The sequence below is a fragment of the Festucalex cinctus genome, chromosome 12 (genome assembly GCF_051991245.1).
Source record: "Festucalex cinctus isolate MCC-2025b chromosome 12, RoL_Fcin_1.0, whole genome shotgun sequence".
NCBI classification, from domain to species: domain Eukaryota; kingdom Metazoa; phylum Chordata; class Actinopteri; order Syngnathiformes; family Syngnathidae; genus Festucalex; species Festucalex cinctus.
In genome coordinates, this window is record NC_135422.1 from 21,079,933 (window position 1) to 21,099,931 (window position 19,999).

Sequence of the window (19,999 nt, forward strand, 5' to 3'; positions counted from 1 at the left end):
AATTTTGAATACAAAGAGGTAAGCTATTTTTACAAATAGAAGAAAAAGTATTTTATTTGCATCTGCTAATTTCATTAATGGGCAAATTGACATTGGCGTAGGTCAAGATCTTTTTGAAGTACTGTGGATATAAAAACGTTTTATAGAGAGGGAAGTAAAAAAAAATAAATCATAGAGTCAGCACACACCTGCCACCATTTTAAGTGCTTCTGATTAACTCAAATAACATTCATGGTTCACAGCCAGCTTTCATAATATCAGAGGGATCTTCTTGTTCAAAAAGGCATCAGTCCAGAGAAGAGGCTACAAAAGAATTTTAAACAAAAAACTTTTTGACCATAGTACCAAAATGTGTTTGGTGCAAACAAAACAGTGGTCATCACCAAGATGACACCAGGCCAACAGCGAAGCTTGGTGGCTGACTGCTAAACATGCCACTTTTTTTTTTTAGAATGTTTCACACCAAATTCAAAACGAGGGAATATTTTCATAAAAATGTTTTTATCAGTTTGAACATTCAATACAGTCTTTTGATTATCAATTGAGTGTGAAGTATAGCAAAATTTCACCCCACAATGCAGTTTCAGCTGAGCACTGAACTTAAGAATTTATACTAAAATCTAATAAATGTTAGCTACGGTATACGAGACAAAATTCCAAAGACAGCAATCATTTTACACCATTTATTTATTTAATCAATCATTTTGTTTTGTTGTTTTGCATTTTTCATTTTCTTGACAAACTTCAGGCCTTTTCTTTAGACACCTGCTCACATTGATGAGTTCAGATTTAAGAAATATTTACATAAGAATCCAGTATAAATTGTAAAATGACAAAGCTGAAATTTAACAACGTAGTTTACAACATGAATTTTAAACTCAACTGATCTCATGACATTCTGACAAGTGGGAATAAAATCCATAGTCACAACACAGTCTATCCTGGTATCGATTCTATTTGGCTTGGCAAATGACTTTTTGCACTTTTTTCAACTTAAAAAAACAAAACAAAACAAAACTGGGTGGCTCATTTTCTTTTGTGGAAGTGAGCTGCACAAAGGAGCATTTGATTATCACGTGTCTCACAGTCAAAGTTCTGGACTTGAAATTCACTTCTGACTTTGCTGCGGTGAGTTTGCATGTTGTACTCTTGCTTGCGTGGGTTTCCTTCCACATTCCAAACATATTTTTCTTGATTTACCCAATTGGTGTCAATGTCAATGAACAAAATGGATGGATAGAAGTGCAGAAATGATCACAGGTCAGCAAATTGTAACACAAGATCAGCTACCGTAAGCATCCTGGACTGGATATCATTCAGTCATGTTCCAAATGTTGAAATACATGACACATGCTCAAATATAGCTAGTCATGTCAGAACCAGCCTCAATCTCAAGTACTTGATAACTTCAACGCCTCAATGTTCATTGTTGACTATTTGGGTATTCCTCCATCAGCAGCGGCTGTATGAACAAGAAACAAGTGAAAACCTGATCGGGTTCAAAGGGCATCTTAAGGAGCGGATGTTTGCTGATCGTGCGATTGGCTGCGTGGCAGCGAGGGGAGGTTCTGCTGTGGCACGGGAGGGCCCATGGAAGGAGGCGGAAGGCCATCGGGTGGAGGAGGCCTCATCGGTGGCCCGTAAGAAAGCGGGTGAGGAGGCGCAGGTCCGCCGTGAGGGTACCGAGGAGGGAACATCATCCCTGGCCGAGGAGCCCAGACTGGAGACGGCAAAAAGTGGAGAGAGTCAGCTTCAAATACGACATTCACGATGATGATAATCCAAGAGGAATATGACTGCTCACTTGGCATCATGGGAGGTCCTCCGGGAGGGAAGAAATCAGGAGGTCCAAAGGGTGCTCGTCGAGGAAACGGGCCATCAATTGGCGGGCCAGGAGGTGGCGCTGGCCCCATTCTGAGAGCCGGTTCCGGAGGAGTCCTTCGATCACCGGGACCGAACTGATGGAAAAAGTCAACATTACAAAGTTCGCTTCAGTAATGCTATTTAGTTCGGACGCCAAACAAACCTCTCTGTGATCGTGATCGGGTCCGAGGCTGTTTTCTCTACTTGTGCCATCTGGAACAACAGACAAGTGCACAACATGAAGTCACTGGGGAAGACACACACTTACAGGAAGATGAAAGGGGGAATGAACACCTGATGTGTTTGGTCCCAGGGGCCCGGAATTAGGAAGACCCCTTGGATGGGGGAAAGGAGGACCTGGAGGTGGCAGAGGACCCATCACTCCTGGGGGAGGACCGGGACCGGGTCTCCTGTAGACTGGACCGCCTGGTTCAGGAAACATATAACCTGAGGAACAGTGACCAAAATGGAAGATGTTTTGATCAAATTTCATTGAAATAAATACATTGAAAAATGACTACAGAGAGGAGCAGTTGAACGTGAGAGGATAATACTACAATCCAGATACCCACCTTGAGGGGGGAATGGCCCAGGGGGTCCTGGTGGGGGCCCCCTGCGATCTCTTTCCCATGAAGGCGAGATGGAGCCGCTGTCCGAGTGCGCGCCTCCACTCTGCTCTCGCTCCCCTTGGCCACTAGGGGGCTCCGCTGGACCACGAGTTACTGGAAAAACAGCCAGAGCCGAACGAACGTGTGGAAAACGGAAAGAAAATGAACTGTGCACACATGCTTTAGTCCCTTAAAAGCAGTATTTTCTTTTTCCCCCCCCAAAAAACAGTGGATCACCACAGCTGCTTACGTGGTGATATTATGTATTTGCGGACACACCTCGAGGTGACAGTCTGGTTAAAGGCCCTTCAAGAAGTGTGGGAGGTGAGAGTAAAGCTCGGTTTTCAGACGCAGGCCGACCCAAAGGAGAAGGACCATAAGGCAATCTTTCAGCTGGACGAGGAGAATAGCTTGGTGAGTTTATACATCTCGGACATCTTGGCCGAGCATTTACGCTACACAAGAACAAAACTGTGATTCATACCCGTACATTAATGAAGGAAAAACCCACAGTGGTCACACAAGGAATAAACATGAATTTGACCAAAGTAATAAGAACTTATCAATTTAATGAAAATTAGCCAGTGAAATTCAGATACTGCTATTTAATTGTGGTGCAATAGAATTATTTTAAAAAGAAAATTATAGACAAGCAAGCAGTTGCACATATTCAGAAATTGAAGATCCACGGGACTATAGTCAACCTCTTTGGATGTGATGACAAATTTTAGAAATGGATAATATGAATGGTAGCGTAAGAGCCCAGAACGACCTCCAAAGTAATTAAAGATGAAGTCCAAGGTCAAAGTACATTAATATTAGATTGCACCATCTATCGTTATGTGGACAGACCATTTTCGTCCAGGCCTGCATAATGAGTTTGTTTTGTAAAACAATTCATGTTGGACCAAATTCAAAAGCAATGCCTAATTTTCCTTTCATGACTTTATTTTTTTTTTTGACTGATTCAAGTTCTTTCTGTGACCACTGTGGATTTGTCTTATATGAACAGCGGGTTACCAACAATTTTCTCTACGCGTGTACAAGCTACCGTTCAAATACTGCGTACTACTTTTTATGGATGTTTTCTGCTGACCTCGGAAAGGTAAAGGCCTAGCCAGACTGTCCAAGGCGAACGGATCTTTATCGAGAGCATCCAACTTAAACTGAGTGTCTGTGAGCCTGTAAACATACACACTTCAATTTATTCATACATTCTAAAATCATGACAGTTAAAGGGATCGTTCGGCTTTTTTAACATGAATCTCAATTTGATCCTCACCTCCCATGTGTGCGATCAGCACTGACTTACCCCTGACAGCGTTCTGTGACACGCGTTCTGGTTCGGCGTTGGATGAGAGGAAAATAGTCCAGCAAGCTGGCTGGGGTCTCGGAAATAAAGCGTTTTTCTTCTAAAAAATATTTGTTTTCAAAAGCGTGATACATTTCCATCACAATACTCTTTTCTGAATAAAGTCAGACGCCATTACCGCCAGCCACTACTTTTCTGTTCGTTCGTTCGTATCACTGCGCGGCGCCCTGTAGAACGCTAACCGACGCACTGCAGCCAGCTAGCTGATACTTCCGCCGAAAAGGCAAACAACTTCAGGCGGGAGGTGAGGATCAAATTGAGATTCATGTTAAAAAAGCCGAACGATCCCTTTAAGTAAATTGAGAACTCAAAAAATTTGAAATTGTGGTGAAGGTGGGTTGCTGGTGTCGAGTGGTGATGCGTACTTCTGCCTGAGTAGGGCGTTCTCTCTTTTGATATCTGACAGTTCTCTGTCTGCTGCACGTGCTGCAAGCTGCACAAAAAGAAGTCAATCAGTTAGGCAAAATTTTAAGTTTATGATTATGACCACAAGATAGTCCATGGTGAGAGTTTATCTGTTTTTTTTTTGTTTTGTTTTTTTAACAGATTCTGGACTACAAACCCAATTATTGTGAGCCTTCTTCTCATGGGCTGATATCTGGGTCTGATACGACTGCTTGGTTTTCTCTAGCTCCTCCTCCATCTCCCCCGCACGAAGCCTGACGAGACACAGGCAAGCGTGTTGAAGGCAAAGCCCACACACGTTACTATGTTTCAATATGTTTTGCAGGAGTATCTACTTGTAGTTGTTGAGTTCTTCCATGGCCAAAGCAATGTTTTTATCTGCTTTATTCAATTTGTCTTCTTTCTGCAGACGCTCTTTTTCCTCCACTGTCAGCAACCTGCACACAACAAAAAAGTCCTCAAAAATAATATTCTTGAATACTTAAACTTAGGTGCCACCATTACCGGTGTAGTTTGAGCTCATTCTCTTGGTACATTTCCGTCATAATTTGGAGTTTCTGTTGTAGTCGTTGGACCTGAGCAGTATTAAAGTGAGACAAATCAATACAGAATGTTGCAATCACACTCATATTTTTATTGAGGTGAGCTACCTGTTCGGAGTAGTGCTCAGTGTCAGCTTGCATAGATAAGCGCTCACTCTCCAAGTCCTTAATGCTCACTACAAGAAAATGCACACACAGTGGCAATTACAGACTGCAACTATGCAATATCGCCATTATTGTCTCACCATGTCTGCTGATTTAAAGACACATATTCTTCCACAAACTCATGACACTAGCAAAATTGCTAGATTAGAGAATTAACAGTAGAATAAAATAAAGAATAAATCACAAGTTCATGAATTTTCATTTATTGAACGCGTTCACCCCCGTGACCCTTGTGAGGAATAAGATGTCAAGAAAATGGATGGATGGATGGATGGATGGATGGATGGACGAACGAACGAACGCATTCAGGTACAACACTGGTGGCTGCACAACCGAGTCATTTTCATTTTGGCAACTTTTGATGGAACAGAAAAGCTAATTTACATAATATCACTTGCACAGAGTTTCTCTGCCCACGACCTGGCAGCTAAATTGACTCTTTTAATGAGAAACATTTCCATCGTCTACATTTTATTGTTAGTGTATTTAATGTGTTTTTCACTCAACATTTTGGTTATGTTCTGGGGTTGGATTCCAAAAGCGCAGACACAAATAAGAGTTGAACACTATTCGCACAACTTCAAAAGGCGTGGGACTAACTTGACTTGACCAGAAACAACGAAAAGGCATCGAGGAAAAGAGAAGCAGGTGGCTAGCTGGACAAAGGAATCATCCGACAAAACACACACTCCTCAGTTAGGCTTATATAGACAGTGAATCGATCAGATTGGCTATGGCTAGACATGTGGGTAACTGGACTGACATTGAATTATCTGATTGGCTGTTGACCAGATAAAGAAATTAAAGATTCTTGACATCACATAGCTCCCGACATCACATAGCTTAAGACCGGTTGAAACTAAATGCCGGTTACATCAGTTCAAAACAGACACTTGACCTCACGGTCATGACCCAAACATAACCCTTGCATGACCCAAACTTAAGCCTGGCATGACCCAGTCATGACAATTTTGGGGTGTTTTTTTGGAGCAGGGGGCAGCAGGCAGCACCAGGTAATTTGAGCAGTTCAGAAGAGTGTATAAAACTGGTAGCCCTTTGCATGAATCCGTATGCTGATGTGTAAAATGATTAAAAAACAAAAAACAAAACAGTGAATCAACAAATCTTTGAAACGAGTACTCACCTTCTAGGTCCTCTTTAGCTTTTACTTCATCATTCAGTTTGGCAAACACTCGATCCTTGTCTTCATCAACTGATTTGAGGTCTGCATTTAGCTACACACAAATAATGGCATGTTAGTGTTATACGGAAGGATTCTTTATTAGATCAATCATAAGCCTCAAACATATCTTCAGATGAATTGTCCTGATTACAGCTTTCCGTGCAATCAGCCGCAATATGCAGTCCTATAGAAAGTTGCTGAAAGCGATAGTTGAGAAGTACCAGAATCTTAACAGAAAATAAATTCCGTACTGCTGTACTGAAGTATCAATTCAAAAGTATATTTTTTATATTAAATGCACATACTTAAGTACTGGGAGTAAAAGTACAAGTATTAAAAAGTGAGTGGTTATAAATTTGATTTTTCATTTTATTTCTATTGCTTTCATTTTTTTATGTTTACTTCATGCTTGTATCTGCAGGCTAAATACGGAACAAGCGACGGAGAGAAGCACCTGTATAAAGACTACCTGCATCTCATTTTCATGACCTCCCTCTACTACATAAGTACAGGTAGGACTCTTCTTCTGTTCTATGCTCTGCAGGTCAGGCATTATTAAATCAATAATTTATTTGGATTTTATTTTGAAGTAACCAGTAATGAAGATGGTCAGGATACATGTGTCAGAATCAATGATACATTTTATTTAGTAAATGTAGTCAGTAAAAGTGAAAAGTTTCATAAGTATAAAGCAAATGAAGTTAAAGATTCAAGGAAATTCCACGTAATGAAGTATTTGTACATGGTAAAATTGCAAGAATGCTCAAATGTACTTCAGTATAGTTTATTTACCTTAGCAGCATAAATAAGCTTTTGGACTTTCTGGAGATGGATTTCTGAGTTGTTTCCATCTACTTTTCCATTCCTGTCGGCTCTTCCTGTGCTCCCCTTGGATGCGTCGCTTCCATCTCCCTCTAGATCAGCATCCCAAGCTTTCATCCCCAGCAGCCGATCAGTGAGGGACTGAAAGCAAATGTGTTGGGTTCATAGAATTTGGAGATCAAGGCGTTCTATCAATTGATTAAGGCATCTCAAGGCCAAGCAGTCATACCATTATACGCTCATCCTTGTTGGCCACATCCTGCACCATTCCACTGTGGGCCAATTCATACCTCCTCATCTCCTCCTCCAGCTCACTCACTCGCTCCGCCCAACCCTCCACCTGTTGCCTTAACTGCACAAAGAACACACACAAAAAATACTGAATGACAGACATGAAATTGGCCAATAAAAAGACAGAAAAACACAGTCAGTCACAGAGATGGCAAAAGGAACATTGACTTGATAGACCTGGAAGAATCTCTCAGTTTACCTTATCAACATTTTAATTAACAGGTGTATTGTCTTACCTGTGTATTACTCTCCTTGAGCAGAATGTTTTCTTCTCCAGCTGTTTCCAGATTCCTCTGTAGTCTTTCACTGTTCATATTGTATACTTTAATGGTGGTTTGAGCCTTGGGAAGGAAAAAGACAAGCGTGTCGACGTATGAAACACAGGAGGCACAGACGCAGAAGTTAAAGTACAAAACCACGTACAGCAAATATATTGATAACTGCTGCCTTTGGAGATCAAATAATTTGACTTTTGACTACACACATTTTGTCAAATATTATTCAAAATTTAAAAAGTTTTGTTTTGACAAATAGGTAATCTCCAAAATTTTAAGATCCATTTACAATTACACTGGACAAGAGTCCTTCAGCAATGAAAGTCACCTGTTCTTCTTGTGATTGTAGCTCCTTGGTTTCCTCCTCCATCGTTTCCATGCTCTGCTCAAGGAGTGTGATCTTAAAGGAATTAAAATGTAATATCACAAATAACACCACCTTCTTTGACCCTCGTTCATGATCAGCTGTTCTAAACCAGGAGAAATGCAAACTTACCTTTTGTTCCTGTTCTATTCTGTGTGCTCGCTGCTGATCCAACTGATCCTTCAGTTCTTGTAGATTTTCTTCCAGTTGAGTTTTAGCATGGTCTAACTGTCGGGCTCTAACCTGAATGAGTCCGGAAAAAAGGAAACGAGATGAGCAGAAGGTTAACAGGTCAACACGAATATTTGTACAGTAATAAACAAACGTGACAAACACTTTCTATAACTTGAGGTCAGTATTTCAATATAATACTTGTAAAGAAATTTAATGAATTGATAACAAGTTCATAATATGTATAATAATAAATGGCCATAAAACATTTTCTAAAAATCCTAAACAGTTTTGATTGTATGAGCAATTGAACAATGTAAAGAGATAAAAAGAGCATTGACTGATGCCTAGGTTCACATTTTACAGTTTTGTTATGGAACCAATAAATCAGTTTTGTTAAATAAAAGTCTGTATGTTTGTAGACACTGCATTTAATACCCCTGAGAGTAGTACAAGAATGATACTTAAGGAGTTATACGGGAATGACACTTAACTGCAAATCTTTTAAACAGGTCATTTATTTTAAGTTATTAATAGCAGCCCGCTCCAATAAACATTGGCATTTAATGGTCTCTTAAATATATTGTAAGATCTGCCTTACCTCCAGATCTGCCATATGGGTTTCCGCTAAGGCGCCACTGTCACTTAATGAGTTCTCTAGCTCATCATACTAAAAACATAAAAAAGACGATTCAAAAACTGCTTTTGGGGTTCACTGTGACAAATGCAAAATGCAAGAAAAAAAAAAAAAGTACAAACCTCTTGCTGACATTTACTGAGATTTTCCAGGACTTCACACTTCTCTTCAAGCAGTTGTGCAACCTGCCTAGCCATCCACCACTCTTTACCTGGTAAAGGAAAATGACGGTACTGTATTTGGGTACATCTAAGAATGCATAAGCAGTATGAATCATAGTACAAATTAGAGCACTGACATTGGTAGAACACATTTTCCATATAATATATTTGCATAATAGATACAGTAATATTTCAAAGAGGAGGAAACTTACGTTGATACATTCTGCTTTTGACCTGTTTTAAAATAGGGAAACATTATTACGGGCCTCAATTTGCCATTAACTATTGTTTAATGGTTACAATAGTCAATTAAACACTGTATTTCAAATGTGAACCTTATTCATAATAAATAAAACAAAAACACAACTATACACCAATCAATTACAGGCAAAGTTATTTGTGTGTGCATGTACAGTATACTCACTGAGCTATAACATCTGCAACTAAACAATAACATGGTCACCAGCCCCACCAGACTTGAGATGATAATTGGTTCCCATGGGATTCCGTAGAAGTCAGGCCCGGGTCGGATGTCATCAGGCAGTGAGGACACAACCTGGAATGGGTGGTTAGAAAACCCCAAACATTTCTTAGTATAATTTAACAGTGTTCATTCGTAGCATCATGTTATCGTCTTATGCCAAATAAGGCCAAAAGAGATCACCCAAATGCAAAGACAACGGCTAATTTTGCAAAAAGTAGTGAAATATTTAACAGCATGACATTCAAAAGTTTCGAGAAGATCAAATGAAGTTCACCTGTAAGGTGCAGTGCATTTGGTTCATCCTAAAATTTCCAAAAGTAAGCCTAATACCATAAACTTCTTATGAGTAGTGTATTATGGTTTGAAATAAGTTACACCGATAAAATTGCTTAACCTGCAGTTATTTATTATTTTTTATAGAATCATACATATTTGTAGAATCAGAATCTGAAAATAACTAAATGTCTCAGTGACTTTAAAAACAATTAAATGTATGTATGTTTGTTTGTTTATGTTTATATAGTAAATGTTCCACTGGACCTAATGCAGAGCAATATCGTTGGCCAGCAGGCTAACAATTAGCAGCCACGTCTTTAATGAGTTAAACACACATTTCAAAAGCCACGATTCAACCACACAATATACAGTGACAGCAGGGTGGCAGAATTCACATGCCACAAACGTAGTCAACGCTGAAAGATGCCAAAGGGAAGCATAATAAAACACCGTGGCTGACAAGCATTCGTCAGCTGTGTGCCGCTAGCAGAAAATGCTAACGAATCTTGCCACATAACGTACATCCTTGACTTTCTCCACAGCGACACCATAGTAAGTCTCAACAGTCGACCGATAGTCCATCACTCTGCTGCCCAAACTGTCACTTGCCGAGTCTTCCGACATGACTGAATTCGCTCATTTGGTTAATATCGTCAAAATATTAATCAAAACTGTCATTAGAAGTAACCCGGTAAGCCGTGAGCCAACATCCTATCCACAGCGCTGTGGACTAAACCAATCTACCTTTTACAAAGGGTAGATGGTTATCGAAAAGGGTTGTCATTCTCCCGGTTAGAGAGGCTTCACACTGATATTACTCGCGAATTAAAATTTACATTTGAATAAAGTTAAAACATCAAAACATTCAATTAAAAAAAATATTCACTCATTCGTATAGGCTCTACAGAAAATGTTCAGCTTCCCTACTTTAGTAAATAGTTGACCCGCAACGTCACCAAACGCAAAATGCCACACTGGCAGATTTGAGCGCTTCCAAATAACAGCAACAGAAACAGGTGTCACGTCCTATAAACACCAAAACAAACAAACAAAAAAAGGTACACTAAAATGTTTAGTGATAGGTTGATCTGATTAGTATACAAAACAGCAAGCTCTGCTCTACCTATGAACATATGGATCACCTGATTGTAAACAAACTTGTCAGTCGGCTTTTAGCTCACTCAATTATAAATTCCTCAAGTACGAATAACTCACCGAAACAGTTTTACTGTCGTCCATTTCAGAATACCTCCCAGTCTAGAAGTGTACATTAGTCTTTACATTAAAGTGGCTTGCATGTTGGCCTGTGTGGAACCGAACCACAATGTCAGTAATGTTGACTGAGACAAACGCAAATACTGTACATGAAAGTGGGAGGGAGTTACACATTGTAAGCTCAGTTTCTTAAAGAAGCACAGTGCACTGAATGGATCCAGAAAATCGCGAGCTACTTCTGCAATTAAATATATATCCACATATTGAACTGGTTGAATCGATTTTGGATAACTGGTATACATACCAGTTATCCAAAATCGATAGCTAAATAAATACAGTTTACCTGAGTAATGTCCTGAATCTGTGCCATTATCCCTGGAGGGGAAAAAAAAAGACATTTGAAAATTCTTTATGAGCAATTCATATGTAATAATTATGAGTAGTGTTGTTCCGATACCGATACTGGTATCGGCAGAGGCGCCGATACTGCATTAAAACAGTGGTATCAGTATCGGTGAGTACAGTACTCACAAGTAACATGCTGATACCATTAATTCTAACACTAATATAGGATTTTGGATGCAGCATCTTGTGTCTTGCTCGTGCACGATATTCACTGATATGTGACATGTTCACTGCATGCCAATCTGATATCCTATTGGCCCTTGAATGCTCTGAACCAATGGCAGGACAGCTTTTTCATGTTGAGGAAAAAAAACCTAAGTATCGGAATGGTTTCGGTCTCGGCCGATACTGCAAAGCTGGGTACCGCAATCGGTATCGAGGGCCAAAAAACAGTATCGGAACAACACTAATTATGAGTATGGAGTTGAGTGGAAACAACACTACTGGATTAGACAATTCAGAACAGAGGTCACCAACGCAGTACGGGTTGCAAAAAAAAACACAAAAAAACCCTCCACCCCTATCCCCAATGAGTAGTTCATGGGCCTGTTTTAAAAATAGTACACCAGGGATGGAACACTGTGATTTTCAAGTGATATTCCAGAACTGATCATTTAAAACGTAAACAGTAAAAATTGGCATGGATTTATAGAAATAAAGTGTGGCATACGTGTATTGATTTTTATGTTTCCTAATTAAATAATAGCATAATCAGCGTCTTCACATTAATTACTACCATTAGCTCTCAGTTTCAAAAAGGTTGGTGACCTCTGGTCTTGAATATTGATATACAGTACTCCTTTACTGTAGGTTGTGTGTGATAGGACGGTTTTCCAGCCAACCTTCCAGTCACTGTGGTGGTATGGTCTGACTGAGATTGACTGATTTTCTCCAACAGGGACATTTCTTTACCTCCTCTTTTATTGTCATCTTCCTTATTTTTCTCTGGGCCTCCATCCTTCTGTTTCTCCACCATTACACTCACTGTCTCCATAGTTTCTTGATCTTTGCTGTATGTGGAGCAAGATGCACCAACACAACTTGGCTGAGCTGTATTAGGAAACACACGGGTTGTGTCATTGCAAATAAAACGCATACTCAAATGAAGAAACTGAATGTGATGTAAATGCCATTTTTTAGATGCTCTCTGTGGCAATATATATGTTGATATACTGTATACCTGGAGCGTTTGCTCTCTTGATGTCTGACTTTCTGGTGTTGAAAGTGTCCCTCGCTCTTTTCAGAAGTACTTCTAGTTTCTGAATTGCAATAATAGTTCTGGTCTTTTCTTTTTCCTCTTCTGGTGCATCAGAGAATCTCATGCTTGGTGCTAAAAGTCTCTCCCTTTGGTGATGCAGAATTGTTTCTATATCCAACAATATTGATTCATCACGATCAATGTCTTCAGTGAATACATCTGTGTGGCCAAGAATGTAATCCAATCTTTCAAATTTCTTCTTCCCAAATATCTCAGCCAAAATGGTTGTCTCTTCTGTGCTCAAATGGTCTTGGAGAGTCTTGTAGTTTTTGGACAGAGGGGTTGCTTGGTGGGGCTTTGCTGTGTTTGGAGGCAAAAAATTGGAATGGAAATTTTGTGTCAGGTATGGAGATGCTGATTGCAAGCTTTTTTGCAAGTCTTTATAATCACTATTTGTTGTGGAATCCAGCTCATGTTTGTGACCCTGAAAGCGGCCAAATACTCCTCCAGTTTCTGTTGTAACTTCATTTTTTTCATCAAACTGATCCATCTCTCTTTTCTTTCCATTGTTTCTGGATTCATTTTCGCATCCTGCATTCCTTGCCTTACACTTCATTGTTTTTTCATTACTCTCAGTCTCAATTGAATAAATATTCTGAAAAATTGTATCTGCATCCCTCCCATCTGAACGTGTTACATTTTCTGTGTGCTCACTTTTGTTCTGATCGAACGACAAACCAGTAAGATCAGGCTCAATGTCCTCTAGGGAGTCCTCTTGTGTTCCGACTGTTAAGAAAATGTCTGTTAGTGTTGCTGCATCATACAGAAGATTTGCTTCATCATCAAAACTATGTTCTTCTCCCTCTCTTGTGATTGCATCTTGTTCAGATTGAGTACACTGCTCATCCATACATTCAAGACTCTCCATTTCCTCAGTAGCATTCTTGCTATCCACAAAGTGACTAGCATTCTGCATGTCTTCATTTACCTTTAACTCCCAAGTAAATTCTTGACTTTCCTCTTCTTTGACCTGCACTAACTCCTCAAGTGTTCCCTCTTCTAAGTCCTCAACAAGTTTCCACTTTCTGACCTCTTCTGTCTGTTTCTCCTCAACTTTTTCTGGCTTATATATTAAATATTCCAGTTTCTCATTTTCAAACTCATTCAACTTCTCTAAGTCACTTGCCTCTTCCTGTGTCTTCACTTTGTTCTCCTCCTCCATATTCCCCTCTTTTTCTAACTCTTTTATTGACTCACCATCTTCTTCAAACTTCTGTATCTTTTCCACCTCCTCATCTTTGAACTCTTCTTTCAGTTTGTTTTTAAAATTTTCTACTGAGTCACTATCCATTTTACTATTCTTCTGAAACGTGTCCCCTTCATCTTGCTCCTTGTGTTCTAATTCTTCTTGCTTCTTGTCTCCTAACCCCTGTACAGACTCACCATCCACTATATGTTTCTTTTCTTGTAACTTTTCCCCCTCCTCTTGCACCTGGTCTTCAAACTCTTCTCCTGACTCACCACTCACGTCTCCCTTTTTCTGCTCTAACTTTATCACCTCGTGCTGCTCCTGTTTGTCTTTAAACACTTGTAGTTTCTCTTCCTTTAATTCCTGCGCCACTTCTTGTATCTTCTCTACTAACACATCCACAGTGTCACTTTTCTCTCCTCTTTCAAACCTTTCCTGTGTCTTATCTTCAAAGTCCTCTGCCTCCACCTTCTGTATAAAATCCTTGAGTTCTCCAAGCTTCTTGTCATCAATCTCCTCTATATTGTTTGGCTTGTCCTGCTCTTCAAACTTCTCCCACTTGAAATAGTCTAACTCCTTCTCAATTCCTTCCTGCTTCTTATCTTCAAACTCTTTTACTTCCTCCTCCTGCATCAACTCATTAACTCTTTCCTTCTTTGTGTCCTTTAACTCCTCCACATTCTCCTGCTTCCCATTCTCTATAAACTCCCCCTCCGTCTTATCGTGTAATTGATCCATCTCTGTTAACTCTTCTGATGTCTTAACTTGTAACTCTTCCAAGATTTCAGGCTTTTTCCCGGATGTCGGCTCCTCTCGCTGTTTCTCTTGTCCCTCTACAATCTCGTTCCGATTCCCTAACAACATTTGAGTGTCTTCCTCTTCTATCTTCTTTATGTCATTCTGTTTCTCTTCCTCATCCAATTCTTCATATTTTTCATCTTCTTTATATTCTTTATCTCCGTTTTTGGGTCCAAGAGAAGACACAAAGCTACTTTCTTTTAAAAAGTTCATCACGGAAATGAATGCCCCTTGGAGGTAAGGGGGTTCCATGTTTTTGGCATCTTGATTGGGTGTGCTACCATGAGAGGAATACTTTTCTTTATCCCCTTCTGACAGATTTTCATGTAACACTTCAGCATCTCTCTTTTTCAAGTGGTCTGAACCAAATTCCATAGGGTTGTCTTGTGTGTTGTCAGTCACGTTCCAGTTCTCTTGTGCCGCTCTCTCAATGAACACTTCCCGACTCTTCTCTTGTAATTTCTCCTTCTCTATATCCTCTTGACTATCTTCTACATACTTCTCTTCTTCTGTATCTTCTCCTTTCTCTTTGTTGTGTACTTCCTCCCACGTGTCATCTTCCTCTGATTCTTTTACTTCAGTTTTGGAACCCAGAGAAGACCCAGTTTCGTGCCCTTGACTTTTCTTTGCAGTCTCTTCCAACATATCTTTCTCTCTCCTTTCACGTTCACATTCATCATCACTAGCACCATATACACATGTGTTAGATTTATCCACCATGTTTTCAACCTGATTTGTAAACTCATGCGAACTCACCTCATCATGGCTATCTTTTTTTAAATCCTCATTCTCACTCACTGACTGCTCCACTGAACTCGATTCCATGTAAGTGTGCATTGAGGTGACATCATTCTTACTTGCTAAAATGTCAAAATTGTTTTTTCCTTCCTTACCATTTGGAACCAGATAGATGTCCTCTCTTTGGTTTTGTGGAAGGTTGTTATTTTGATCAACCTGAGATGTGTCATCCAACTCGCTATCCTTGCTATCAGCATATGTATCTTGAATGCTGTCAGAATTCACATGTCCTTGAACAATATTGTCAGACCATGTGTCTGATCCAGTTCTGTCACCGTCATTGTTGTCTTTTTCAAATGATAAAATGTCACTGATCCCCAAATCAAACCAAGAACTAGACGCCGTCTGTTTCTCATCCTTCTCCACTTCTCCCCTACTAACTTGTATCGTCTCTTTCGTGTCCTGGTCATTAAGGCCAAACCCGAGTGTCCTTGACAGTCCATTTCCAAGCCAACCCAATGTCCCCATGTCATTATTCTCCTTCTCTTCTATTTGTTGGGGATCTACATCTAGATACATCTTTCTGCTCCTGAAGTTATCTCCTGGTGCTGTTTTCATGTCCGGTTCTTTTTCATCATCATCCTTTTTTTCGGCATAAGAGTCTTTTTCTTCATTGCCTCCAAAGCCAAGCCATCCAGTCATGGTTGAAGACTCAACAGCTTTTCTGTTCTGCTCTCCCCAGTTTGGATTGTCTTCTGCAGAAACTGGTTTTACTTCACTTCTTAACCCCAGCCACCCTGTCACTGAAGTTGTGAGCGAATCTTCTTCATGCATCAAATGCTTCTTCTTTACTTCAACTGAATTTTCAGGTTCCTCCTGTTTTCCTATACCTAACCATCCTGTCACTGAAGAACTGAGCCAGGAAGAGGTGGGAGACCCACCTGTTTCCTTCAGTTCCACAATGTTTTCAGGAGATTCCTGCTTAGTCTTGGCAGCACCATTGCCCCGATTTTCAGCCTCTTCTCTCAGTGCGCTATAAGATTCTGAAGTAGAATCTTTAGATGTTGAAATAGTTGCAGCATTTGTTTCGTCAGAGTAATTGCTTGTTTGACTTGTTTCAACCTCCTCAGGTAGGCTCTTCAGACCAAAATCATCATCATCATCATCATCTGTGTTCAAATGACTGGAGTCAATGGGATAGCCAAACTCGCTGAGACACAGAAAATCGGATTCCTTAATGAAAAGAGAATATGTAGTTTAGCTAGCAAAGTAACACATTCTTACTAAACACATCTAATGTTATAAATGTAGTTATAAAGTATATACCTGTGTTACAACTTCTGTCTCCTTAGTTGCAAACTTCTGTTCCTCTTTTACAGCGTCTTTTGGAAAATACCCAAACTGTTTGTTCATCTGAAATCAGAATAAAGTGGTTCAATCATCCATCTTGAAAAAAAAAGACATCAGAGCAGAGACGCAGCTCAATTAATTAAAAATCCATCCATCCACCTTCTTCCACTAGTCCAGGTACAGGTTGCAGAGGCAGTAGGTTTAGCAGGGAAGCCCAGACTTCCCCCACTACAGCCACTTCATCGTACTCTTCTGGGGAGGAGGGGTCCTGAGGTGTTTCCAGGCCAGCTGGGATACATAGTCTCTCCAGCATGTCCTGGGCCGTCCCCCAGAGCCTCACCCGGTGGGACATGCCCGGAACTCCTCACCAAGGAGGCGTATAGGAGACACCCAAACCAGATGCCCAAGCCACCTCATTTAGCTCTTCTCGATGTGGAGGAGAAGCAGCTCTACTCTGCGCCCCTACCAGATGACCGAGCTTCTAACGCTATCCCTGCACAAGAGACCAGACACCCTGCCGGTGGAAACACATTTCGGCTGCTTGTACCTGGGATATCCTTGAAGTAATTTGAAAGTCATTCTCCAGGTCATAACCAAACTCCTCCCACACCTTAGTTTTTGACTCAATGACCACCAAAGTTGTGTTCTGTCGCCTCTTGAGTGCCCTAAAGCCAAAAAGGTCTGACAGGACTCCTTTACTGCCAACAGACTTGGAGATTGCCACCATGACAGGCACCGACCACCTTACAGCTGCTCTAGTCAGCCGCCTCAATCTTGGCGGTGAGCCACATGAGCCACTCGTACCCAATGTCCCCTGCCTCTTCTTTGGTGTGGGCAGAGGTCTGCCGGAGGTGGGTGTTGAAGCTTCTTCTGACAGGGGACTGCCAGACGTTCCCTAGCAGACGCTCACAATCCGTTTGGGTTTTCCAGGTCGCACCGCCATCTTACCTCACCATCGTAGCCAACAAACCCCACCTGATAGTGATCGGTTGACAGTTCCGCCACGCTCTTCACGCTCGTGCCCAAGATATGTGATCATCGAAGTGAGACCTAACAGTGTCCTGGTGCCAATGCATGTATGGACACCCATATTTTTGACCATGGTGTTTGTTATGGACAATTCGTGACAAGCACAGAACAGAAGTTCAATAACAGAACATCGATGTGTTTCTGATCGAAGGGGCTATTCCTTTCAGTCATTGGCAATGACTCATTGCCCACATGTGCATTAAGTCCCCCAGCAGAATGATGGAGTCCCCAATGGGAGCGCTCTCCAGCACCTCCTCGGACTCTAAAAAAAAGTGGCTACGCTAAACTGCTGTTTGATGCATAGGCACAAACAGGACCCGTCCTCCCACCCGGAGCCGGAGACATGTTACCGTCTTGTCCACCAGGGAGAAGCAAACTGGGGGGCAGTAAGTATGCCCACACGTGCCTCTCTCATTGTGGGCAACACTAGAGTGGAAGAGTGCCTCTCGAGAGGACTAGCTGTGTATTGAGTTGAGCCCGATTATATCTAGTTGGGACATCTCAACCTTGCACACCAGCTTTGGCTCCTTCCCTGTCAGAGAGGTGACATTCCACACACCTGGAGACAACTTCTGTAGCAAGATTAGATCGCCAAGTAGTAGCGGATCAACCTGGTCCCATGACCAAATCCTGGGGACAAAGGCGTGAAAATGCTTTGGGGTTCCCCAAAGAATATTGAATATTTTGTACTTGGTCTTCATGCTCAAAATGCCCGGCACTGTTGGGTTAGCGTATCAAAGGCCAAATAAGGGTCATTGAAGAAGAAGAAGAAGACCCATGTATGTTAATATGCATATCAAATTATTTGTGTTGTCACAAGAAATCCAAAAATGCATTCTTTGATAGGCATCCGACCTCTATATGACCCAAAATATGAAACCATCAATGACCTTTTCTGATTAATCATAATCAGTTAACATTGTCTAATTTGAGTCACCAATGTCTAATTGTACGTTTTCCTATATTGCCAATTCAAATAATCCACTTTCAAATGTTTAAATGATAACCTTGATTTTGAAAGGAAATAGCCAATGTTATTGCTCCATCCATTTCACATCCACACTGGAGCCGATCCTATTTCTAGGATGTATGGTCAGTAAACTTTTTGTCTTTGACTGTGCTATGAAATTACAATAAAAACACCGATTACTTTGAGGGTTAGGTCAATCTCTCCCTGACATCAGAAACCCAAGAATACATGGAAAAAATTTACTATAAAATATGCGTATGGTTATTTTGCTGTATTGTGCCTTATCAAGGCGGCGGTCAAGTGGTTAGCACGTCCGCCTCCCAGTTCTGAGGACTCCGGTTCGAGTCCAGGCTGCGGCCTTCCTGGGTGGAGTTTGCATGTTCTCCCCGTGCCCGCGTGAGTCTTCTCCGGGTACTCCGGTCTCCTCCCACATTCCAAAGACATGCATGGCAGGTTCATTAGGCGCTCTGAATTGTCCCTAGGTGTGCTTGTGAGTGTGGATGGTTGTTTGTCTCTGTGTGCTCTGCGATTGGCTGGCAACCAGTCCAGGGTGTCCCCGCCTACTGCCCAGAGCCAGCTGAGATAGGCGCCAGCACCCCCTTCGACCCTTGTGAGGAATAAGCGGTCAAGAAAATGGATGGATGGATGTTCCTTATCATACAGGTTATGATTAATAGTCAGACATACACTGCCAGCCCACAGATCGCTCCTCTTTCCAGTCAATTTATGGTACACAAATATGGTTTCTCCTTGTCGGAAGCTCAGGAAACGACAATCCTTTCCATGGTGATTCCTTACTGCACGCACCCTGCTCATTAGGGCTGCACACATACAGTACAGACAGATGTAAACGTACACGCACACACACGGAAAAATCAGTGAGCCAAAAGTAGCCTTTAAAATACAGTACAGTGATCAAAAAAATGTGTACACTTTTTAGTTATTTACTGTCCAACTTACTTTCACACTCTGAATCTCCACAGATCTTGAAGTCAGACAGTAATCCATGGCTCAATTGTGGTAAAAGCACAAAAAACATGCTTGTACTCCATAATATAATGCCAGTCTGCGAAAGGGTCATTCTTGATGTTTCCACAAGAATACATCAAGCAAAAACAGGCTGTTTGGTGAAATGATCTCAATCAGTGGCGCTGGGAAGTGGACATTTGCCTCTGACCTTAAGCTATGTTTAACACTCAATAGGAGCCGCGATTAGATCTAAACCCCGCACAGGGTAATCATTAACGTTGCAACGGAATTATATCCTATGTGTGTTTGTTTCGTGGTCATAGGTTCAATTCAAGTAAAATTAATATTAATGAACAGCTCAGTAACTTGAACAAAACAAGTGTGGTGAGTACACTGTTATTTTGAAATGAAGGGGGAAAAGAAAAAAAAATTAGACTTCGCCCTTCTCCGAACAACGAC

At 41.0% G+C, this 19,999-nt stretch overlaps 1 protein-coding gene across 5 annotated transcripts; it reads right to left on the reverse strand.

The window, feature by feature from the left end:
* Nucleotides 1-669: 669 nt before the first annotated feature.
* On the reverse strand, nucleotides 670-19,962 carry mia2 (MIA SH3 domain ER export factor 2). Of its 5 annotated transcripts, none has more exons than XM_077538071.1 (28): nucleotides 19,532-19,962; nucleotides 19,259-19,392; nucleotides 16,549-16,635; nucleotides 12,420-16,455; nucleotides 12,152-12,289; nucleotides 11,178-11,209; nucleotides 9,284-9,415; nucleotides 9,072-9,093; nucleotides 8,821-8,909; nucleotides 8,663-8,731; nucleotides 8,023-8,133; nucleotides 7,855-7,926; nucleotides 7,488-7,592; nucleotides 7,190-7,312; nucleotides 6,931-7,101; nucleotides 6,100-6,190; nucleotides 4,899-4,966; nucleotides 4,753-4,823; nucleotides 4,584-4,685; nucleotides 4,406-4,502; nucleotides 4,209-4,276; nucleotides 3,568-3,653; nucleotides 2,751-2,864; nucleotides 2,436-2,585; nucleotides 2,158-2,289; nucleotides 2,027-2,076; nucleotides 1,805-1,958; nucleotides 670-1,720 (listed from the first exon to the last, which is right to left on the reverse strand). In XM_077538071.1, the coding sequence occupies exons 1-28, from the start codon at nucleotides 19,650-19,652 to the stop codon at nucleotides 1,512-1,514; spliced, it is 6,834 nt and encodes a 2,277-aa protein (XP_077394197.1). In that variant the 5' UTR covers nucleotides 19,653-19,962; the 3' UTR covers nucleotides 670-1,511. The 5 variants fall into 5 exon arrangements, with proteins under 5 accessions (XP_077394197.1, XP_077394196.1, XP_077394199.1 ...); XM_077538070.1 differs by having other exon boundaries at nucleotides 2,158-2,310; nucleotides 19,532-19,960; XM_077538073.1 differs by having other exon boundaries at nucleotides 2,158-2,310; nucleotides 15,378-16,455; nucleotides 19,532-19,943.
* Between the last annotated feature and the right edge of the window lie 37 nt (nucleotides 19,963-19,999).